Below are 9894 nucleotides of genomic sequence, written 5' to 3' on the forward strand. Positions count from 1 at the left end.
AACGATCTTGTCCCCATGTGCAGTTGCAAACCGTAGTCTGGCTTTTTTTGTGGCGGTTTTGGAGCAGTGGCTTCTTCCTTGCGTGAGCGGCTTTCAGGTTAGTGGATATAAAGACAATTTTACTGTGGAATAAGATACATTGTTACCTGTTTCCTCCAGCATCTTCACTGGGTCTTTGCTGTTGTTCTGCGGATTAGATTCAGCACTTTTTCCTGACCAAAGTATGTTCATCCTCTATGGCAGCGTCTTCCTTTCCTGAGCGGTATGAGCACTGTGTGGTCCCATGGTGTTTATACTTGCGTACCCATTGTTTGTAGAGATGACGTTGTACCTTCAGACATTTGGAAATTGCTCCCAAGGATGAACCAGACTTGTGGAGGTCTATTAATGTTTTTCTGAGGTTCTTGGCTGATATCTTTTGATTTTCCATAATGTCAGCAATGAGGCACTGCGTTTGAAGGTAGGCCTGAAATACATCCACAGGTACACCTCCAATTGACTCAATTATGTCAATTAGTATCAGAAGCTTCTAAAGCCATGACCTCATTTTCTGGAAAGCTGTTTAAGGCACAGTCAACTTAGTGTATGTAAATCTTCTGCCCACTGGAATTGTGATACCAGTGAAATAATCTGTCTGTAAAACAATTGTTGGAAAAATTACTTGTGTCATGCACAAAAGTAGATGTCCTAACCGCCTTGCACAACTATAGTTTGTTAACAAGACATCTTGTGGAGTGGTTGAAAAATGAATTTTAATGACTCGAACCATGTAAACTCCAACTTCAACTGTACTGTTTACTCCTACATTTCCATGACAACCCAAAGTACTCGTTACATTTTGAATGCTTAGCAGGACAGGAAAATTGTCTAATTCACACACTAATCTACTGGTCATCACAGCCCCTATCCTGGCGGACTCACTAAACAAACATTCTTTGTTAATCAATGATGTCTTAGTGTTGGGACGTGGGACTGTGCCTCTGGCTATCCGTAAATTAAGAAAACAAGAAAATGGTGGCATCTGGTTTGCTTAATATAAGGAATTAGAAATTATTTCAAATTTTTACTTTTGATAATCAAGTATATTTAAAACGAAAATCTTTTAGATTTTTACTCAAGTAGTATTTTACTGGGTGACTTTCACTTTTACTTGAGTCATTTTCTATGAAGGCATCTTTACTTTTACTCAAGTATAACAATTGGGTACTTTTTCCACCACTGGATAAGTGTGCATGATAAATGATAAGTGTACATAAAGTGTAAATGCTGGTAAATCTAAATGGGCTGAGTACAGTGGTTGCTCCACTAAAAGTTTTGTGATTTTGCTGCACGACTTAGAGGTAATTTGTGGTTTAGTACGGTACCCTGCGTCACTACTTCATTGCTCCAGACCAGCGCAAGGGGGAGTTAGAGCACTGATTGTGCTTTTGGGTCCCAAGGCACTACTGTGTCTCTGTAGTACTGTAGCCTACTCCRGACCGGTCATGTTGTACAGCGCCTTAGTGGCGCAGTGGTCTAAGACACCGCATTGCGGTTGTTGCTACAGATGCTGGTTCAATACCCGTGCCAGCTTCGAATGGGAGATTCATGAGATGACTGTAGGTTTTTGGTTTCTCTCCCTCTAAAAACATAAATAATTCTAAATAACAAACGTGCTTTATTTACAAATTTGTAACAATGTCTCAACCCATGTTTAAGAATGGCCTTTCCCCCCCCTCGCTCATTTTACGTTATTTGAAAATGAAATAATCTCCAAAATAGTTGTTTTTTAAACTAAGCGATTATCATTATTATTAATTTAGAATGATATAAAAGCCCCTTGGATATTCTCACAGATATATTATTAACAGGACAATATATACTGGTCATGGCTCCCAAGTGGCGCACAATGGGATTGCCTTGCAGTTCTCCAGCTGTATCCACTGAAAGTGCGAGAGGTTCAAGGCACAAGGGCAGGGGGCACGGGATGAACCGCAGAGCCACGCATAGAAGACGGACCTAGCCCATGGGGAAGGGAGGAGGAGAATGGGGGGGGGGGTTGGAACCCTCACCCGCCCACCTGGGTAGCACAAGCAACATTAGGGGTTATCTGCACTAATATTTGGCGGTGATCTCGGGAACCAGTTTCCCGCTTGTTCTTCAGTGCCAGTCTGCACGATCTCAAATCTAAAACAATGTAACTAATTAATGTGAAAAAATGCCACTTGATATGAATTTGGAGGGCAGATTTTAAATATGAAAGCATTAGACCTCTCACTAAAGGCATCACTCAAAAGTTATACTTAAATCCAAACTGGATTTAACGAAAGATTACATGAAAAACACACATTTGTAAATCCCGAACTRTAAAAGTAATTGGAAAGGTAGATAGGAATTATTTGTGACATTGTGGTTACAATAAAGAATGTAAACAAGATGTAGTGTTTTTATTTACAGTAGTGTTGGATAGCTGGTGGCATTTTGAAAAACGGGTTTTCAAACACTTGTAGCCTATTAGCAGGACAAGACTCTGCTACTGTAGGTGAAAGTCACACATTTCCAGTACTCCTCACCCTGCATCAAACTCCACCCTTAACACAGTTACCATTCAAAAATGAGCTGTTTATCTAAAAAAATATATATAATAAAAAAAGAAAAAAAAAGAAAAGGCATTACGACGAAATGGACATCGTTTTCATCAAGCCAGCTTCTTTCTATGGTGCTACCCAAAATGTATATAYCCTATCAATGTGTAGGCATACCGTGTAATAAAATTAATAATTAAATAAAGGTTAAATWAAAATTGTGTACTAAAAAGTGAATGTGGTTTTGCAGAAAGGGACAAAGGGCTGGACAACTGGCCACACCAAAAAAAAACATGGTTGCCAAGAAAGCGGTTAGTTTTGCTAGATTCTTAAAATGCATACGCAGCATTTGTTTGTTGGAGTCGCGGTACCAATCTGCCGATCTGATGAAGGTGCACATGGATCAGATTCAAACTTTGAAGACCGAGATCGAGTCATTGAAGACAGACCAGCAGAAAGAGAAACATTATCGGAGGGCAGAGATACGGGCGACAGCTGATGCATTGGTCCAGAGTCAGGCGGCATTGGCGGAGAGTCAGGCAGAGAATGACGCGTTGAAGAGGGCGAGGAACGAGATGGAGTCACAATCCATGCCAGGCACACCTGTGAGCTCTGGAACTCCACCTCCGACAGGCAGAGTCAACATACCTGGCGGGTTCATCAGATTGTCGGTTCACCAGATTGTCGGTTCACCCTGACATTTCTATTCCTCTTCTGACAACAGAACTTGACCAACTGCTCACCAGGCACAGCAAGGGCCGTCCGGASCGTTCTGCTGTTCTGCTATAGCCTAATAAACAAACGCAGGTGGCTTATATCTTCTAAATGTTTTAAATGCTTTATTATCCAAATGTAAAAGCATATACTGTACAGCACAGTATTTCTTCATCAGCATCTTTATGCTATCGTTAATAAAATGATAAAAATACTCTTTCAAAATGCCGATGTTTATTTAGTTATGGGTCCATAACGAATTTCTATGGGAATAAATATTACAAAAATATTGGAATAAAGTTGTCTAATGAAGGTAAACAAATTGTTGCTTACTAMAAAATACTCTTTCAAACACACACGGTCACGTTGTACAGCGCCATTATGGCTATTAGCAGGTAGCTGGACAATAGACTTGCCTAGGAGGGTAGGGGGAGAATTCTATCGTCAAATGTATTTCTTAGTTAGGTTGGCTGTATCACAACCGGCCGTGATTGGTAGCAATTTCAGTTTAATCCACTAGAAAAGACAAAACAAATAACACAACAAAAAGTATTATTTGTATTATTATGTATCACATCCAACCGTGATTGGGAGTCCCATAGGGCGGCGCACGATTGGCCTAGCGTTTCTCTCCCTCTAAAAACAGAAATAAATGTTTGTCTTTACAAATATTATTTTGTCCTTTATTCAGATTACAATCGCTCACTTTCATTTTTTTTGAAAATTAAATAACCTCCAAAATATCGTTATATATTATCAAGTTGATGGCAAAGTCATATAGCCCGGCACCTAGATAAAGCTGYGTGACTCACTCATTCATGGCTTTGGATCAAAATAAATAACTACCAACACGCTTTCTGATAGTCTTTAATAAAGAAATGTTTTGGTTATCCTGACCTGGACACCATGTACAGTAATATAATAGTCCATTATGGACTATTAGCAGGACAATATACCGTTACCAACACCTCTCTGTGTTGGTGGCGCAGCTGTCTAAGACACTGCATCACAAAATGCTGTTAGTGTGACCTTTATTTAACTCGGCAAGTCAGTTAAGGAACAAATTCTTATTTACAAGAACAGCTTTCTCCTTCCTCCCCGTCGGGGAATTGAACCCCGGTCTCCCACGCACACGACACAGAGATTCTTTAGCTAAATGCCCAGTTGTAGCCGACCGTCACGTTGTACAAAGCCATATTTTCATTCCATCCTAATGGAAACCAGAGGGTTTTTCGTTTTTCTTGGATAGAACACCATAGTATTAATCAAATTTATTTAGCAAAATGTATTAAAATCAGTCCCAAATGCCATGTTCTTACAAAAAAAGGGTTGAATTCTTAATACAGCCACTATTGAAGGCTATCAAATGCTTTTCAAAGATGCCCACTGGTGGTCAAACTAGCATAACTAGCATTAATGGTACCAGTGGTTAAATAACGTGCCATAGAATCTCCCGGCACCATGCAACTGTGCTGCAGTACGCTGCAACTTTTAAAGGACAAACCACTGTAGGTCAGTGGCTTTTAGTCAGCAGCCTCTATGCAATATCTGGCGATGCATCACTACTCTGGGTAGTAAAGTTACAGTGCTACAACACACTGGGTGACTCAGTACAGAAGCCCTCTGGCAGTCTCACCTCCACACATGTCTCTATCTCAGTGTACTGGTTCATGACGGGCAGGATGGTCTCCATGCTGCTGTGTTCCACCAGGTCAGACTTGTTCCGACCAGGATGACAGGAACCTATAGGGGGGGGGGGTGTGCAATTGTAGTGTGTGATAGTTTGTATTCTGGTGAAGTCTTTCTTGGAAAATAAATATTTTGATCTCAATTGCACTTCCTGAAATAATATTATCAAGTGGTGGGCCTGCATGCATGAAGCTAGGCCCACCATGACTTGTTGTACTTCTAGACTGCTGTTCTACTGAGAAAATGTGTACATTTACTGAAATGACTTCGTGATGAAAAAGCAATGGAACTTGTTGTCCTATGACTCGTGCCCATCCTCTTTCAAACTTGTAGAAAAAGCTCCATGCATATGATCATATATCATGGAGAAAACGCATTCACTGTAACTCATGTAGAGTGCTCTTTTACAGGTGACAAGTTGGTGAACCCTGGTAGTGGTAATATTGCAACACACAATACCACATTAGGATACCCACTACTACACTTGCAACACCCAGTCACTCCTCATGCATAGGTCATTAAGCACATGCGTTTACACATTGCAAAGCTCATGCAGGAACTGGGCTACATACGACCACAACTTAAACCTACGACTGTACCTCACCTGCTTGTCCTTGCTGTATTGTCGATTATAAGGGAATCATGCTGGTCACCTAAAAGAAACAAGTGGGTGCAAGATACAAAACAGCAAACAAGTGAGTATGAAACTGAGCTGACTATCAAAAACATAACATGTGCATTCAGTACCTATCAAAACGAATACACAATAAAACTTAATTAGCCTAGGCTTATGTCACATACTATGATAAAACTCACCTTCTCAATGGACTTCTTGTTGTTACGGGTCAACTCAAGCAAAATCACCTTGGCCTGTAAAGCGGAGCCGACAAACCCATTAAATCTGGACTCGCATACTCCTCAATCTCTACACACATCTTTCTACAATATGGACTTGATTCTAATAATTACCTTGGATATCTCTGAAGACAACTGTCACGCTGTTTTGTCCGCCTCTGTGCTGTTAAACATGCAGTTCGTGCGACAAACAGCAGTATTAGTGTAGTAGTTCATGTGTCACATGGCTTGAATGTACAATAACCATGCTTACCATGGGTTGCTAATACACAGAGATAGTACCACATTATATACACACACTGTTAGTTCACAGTTACCAGTACGGCCGAGTAGTCTACTAGTGTGGTAGAACTCTCTTGGAGGTGAGTCAGTTGCCGGTATGGTGATCTCTTCAGCCCGGTAGGGCACTGTTACAAATAACCAACCAAGGATGACATCATAAAGAAACACCATGGATCTCAAAACGTACATTCTACATAAGGTTGGAAGTTTACATATAAAACTAGTTTTAATGACTCCAACCTAAGCTGTTTTCAACACTCCACCAAATTTCCTTGGTCAAAAACTATAGGTTTTGGCAAGTTGGATGACAAGCATTGAAAAGTTAAACAATTGTTTACAGACGATTATCTTCATTATAATTCATGTATCACAATTCCATTGGGTCCAGAAGTTTACATATCAGGTGACTGTGCCTTTAAACAGATTGGAAAATTCCAGAAATATGTCATGGCTTAGAGCTTCTGATAGGCTAATTGACATAATTTGAGTCAATTGGAGTGTACTGTGGCTGGTATTTCAAGGCTAACCCTTCAAACTAAGTGCCTCTTTGCTTTGACACATGGGAATAATCAAAGAAATCAGCTAGACCTGCAGGAAAAAATGTGTAGATCCTCCCACAAGTCCTGGTTCATCCTTGGAGCAATTTCAAACGCCTGAAGGTACCCCACGTTTCATCTGTACAAAACAATAGTTAAACGCAAGTATAAACCACAATGGTACATGCAGCGTCATATACGGCTCAGGAAGGAGAACGCATTCTGTCTCCTAGAGATGAACGATTTGGTGCGAAAAGGTGCCAACTCAAATCCCAGAAAACAGCAACGTTACCTTGTGAAGTTGCTGGAGGAAACAGGTCCAAAAGTAATCTATATCTACAGTAAAACGAGTCGTAATAACGACCTACCTACAGGCCGCTCAGCAAGGAAGAAGCACTGCTCCAAACCACATAAAAACCAGACACGGTTTTGGCAATGCACATGGGGAAACATCATACTTTTTTGGAGAAATGTCCTTGGTCTGATAAAAAAAACATAGACTGTTTGGCCCATAAATGACTATTGTTTTATGTTGTGGAGGAAAAAAGGGGGGGCTTTGCAAGCCGAAGAACCCATCCAACGTGAACAAGGGGGTGGCAGCATCATGTTTGTGGGGTGCTTTGCTGCAGGAGGGACTGGTGCACTTCACCAAAATAGAATGGCATCATGAGGGAGAACAAATTATGTGGGATAATTATTGAAGCAACATCTCAAGCATCAGTCAAGGAAGTTAAAGCGGTCGCAAATGGGCTTCAACTGGACAAATGACCCAAGCATACTTCCAATTTGTGACAAAATGGCTTAAGGACAACAAAGTCAAGGTATTGGGAGGTGGCCATTCAGAAAGCCCTGAACCTCAATCCATAGAAATGTGTGGGGCAAGAACTGAAAAGCGTGTGCGAAGCAAGGAGGGCTACAAACCTGACTCAGTTACACCAGCTCTGTCAGGAGGAATGGGACAAAATTACCCAGCGGATTGTGGGAGCTTGTGGAAGGCTAACTGAAACATTTTGACCCCAGTTAAACATTTTAAGGCAATGCTACCAAAATCTAATTCAGTGTAATGTAACTCTGACCCACTGGATGTGATGGAAAGAATAAAGTTTCCATAAATCATGTCTCCTCTTACTATTATCTGACATTTCACATTCATAAAATAAAAGTGGTCGATCCTAACTGACCTAAGACAGGGAATTTTTATCAGGATTAAATGTCAGGAATTGTGAAAAATGAGTTTTTCATGTATTTGGCTAAGGTGTAAGTTAAACTTCAGACTCAGAACTGTATGGTAATGCATGTATTATAACTGTTTAATTAGTAAACTACTGCTGATCATCAAGAACATGCGTCTCCCACGGGGAGTAACAGTCTACCGATACAATTCAAAGCACTCTCAGTTTGGATAAAAAAAAGTGCTTCATAAAGCTGATAGACATTATTCAATCTATTTACTGAAACACAGAGAGGTTCCTGAAGCCTTCTTTACGTACACTTGTTGGGAACTCCTCGCTGACCGCAGCGACATGATCAGGGAAGTCTTCGCCACCTTGGCTTCCGGCAAAAAAAGACAAAAGAGGGTGTCATCTGGTCAAGTGTCCACACCTGGGCAATCCACTCTTTCCCATTTAGAATTGACAGAAGGGAGAGGCAATTTGCTCGCCTACTTTCTATTGCATTTTATGTGTACGTAAAGTAACTGTTTTAGAATTGCGCCTTCTGCAGTTTCTCTTGTACATTCCAACACATCATAGATGGAAGCTCTATGCTTTGTACAAATTGGCCAGTCCTGTCTGGTGGCTTCACACACACAACACACAACACACACACACACACACAACAACAACACAACACACACACACACACACCACACACACACACACACCCACACACACAGACACACACACCACATCACACCACGGTGGAGATAGTGATGCTGCTGGCAGTGAAATATTCATCCTGGTCTCCTACATACACCAAGTTGCCTCCCAAATCTAAAGACATGAGCCATTCGTGGCCAGACAGAGCTTACTTGACAGCTTACTAAATCACATGGGTTGGCTTTAGGAAGGGAATTGAATTTGGCAAATGTGCAACATGAGCCCTGGGTTGCTTGTATAAAACAAAACAGTGCAATCGGCAAAGTATTCAGACCCCTTGAATTTTTCCACATTGTTACAAAATTTCTTAATTGTTTCCCCCCCACATAATACCAATACCGCATAATGACAAAGCAAAAAACAGGATTAAAATGTTAGGAAATTTATTACAAATTAAAAAAATGACATCAACATTTACATAAGTGATTCCGACCTTTACTCAGTACTTTGTTGAAGCACCTTGGCAGCGACTACAGCCTCAAGTCTTCTTGGGTATGAGCACAGCTTGGCACACTTGTATTTGGGGAATCTTCTCAATTTCTTCTCTGCAGACCTCTCCAGCTCTGTCAGGTTGGATGGGGAGAAGTTGCTGCACATCTGTTCAGGGTCTTTCCAGAGATACTTCGATTGGGTTCAGTCTGGGGCTCTGGCTGGGTCACTCAAGGACATTCAAGACTTGTCCTCGAAGCCACCCTGTGTGGTCTTGGCTGTGTGCTTAGGGTCGTTGTCCCTTTGGAAGGTGAACCATCGTCCCATGTCTGAAGGTCTTGAGCACGTTTTTCATCAGGATTCTTGTACTTGCTCGGCATTTTCGCCTCGACTGATAGTTCCCAGTCACTGACCATGAAAACATCCCCACAGCATGATGCTTCCACTACATGCTTCACCCTAGGGAGGTGCATCTGACCAAGGTCTCCCTACCAAAGGCCTTTCCCCGTTTGCTCAGGTTTGGCCAGGCGGCCCAGCTCCTAGGAAGAGTCCTTGGTGGTTCCACACTTTCCATTTAAGAATGCTGGAGGCCACTGTGGTTCTGGGGACCTTCATGCTGCAGAATGTTTTTGGTACTTTCCCCAGATTCTGTGGCCTCACACAATCCTGTCTCGAGCTCTACGGACAATTCCTTTGACCTCATGGCTGGTTTTTGCTCTGATATGCACTGTCAACTGTGGGACCTCATATAGACAGGTGTGTGCTTTTTCCAAATCATGTCCGCATATTTGCAATTTAACCAGTGGTCAACGTCAGGCGGGACTTCCAATAAATTGTAGCAACATCAAGGATAACCAAATGAAATAAGATGCAACCTGAGCTCAATTTCGAGTCTCATAGCAACAGGGTCTGAATAAGTTAATGTCAATAAGGTATGTTTTTTTAATT

General features: G+C 41.4%; 1 protein-coding gene across 4 annotated transcripts in view; it reads right to left on the reverse strand.

Moving 5' to 3' along the window:
* The window catches only part of LOC111981588 (mitochondrial Rho GTPase 1-A), an 18119-nt gene extending 13103 nt beyond the window's left edge, over positions 1 to 5016 (reverse strand). For 3 of the 4 annotated variants that reach the window (XM_024013124.2, XM_024012974.2, XM_070449751.1), the window contains exon 1: positions 4915 to 4997. In XM_024013124.2, coding sequence (XP_023868892.1) covers positions 4915 to 4971 — 57 coding nt within the window. In that variant the 5' untranslated portion in view covers positions 4972 to 4997. Of the gene's footprint in view, positions 1 to 4914 lie in introns of all 4 variants that reach the window. The other variant, XM_024013052.3, reaches the window with a different exon arrangement.
* Positions 5017 to 9894: the final 4878 nt, after the last annotated feature.

The sequence above is a fragment of the Salvelinus sp. IW2-2015 genome, linkage group LG1 (genome assembly GCF_002910315.2).
Source record: "Salvelinus sp. IW2-2015 linkage group LG1, ASM291031v2, whole genome shotgun sequence".
NCBI lineage: Eukaryota > Metazoa > Chordata > Actinopteri > Salmoniformes > Salmonidae > Salvelinus > Salvelinus sp. IW2-2015.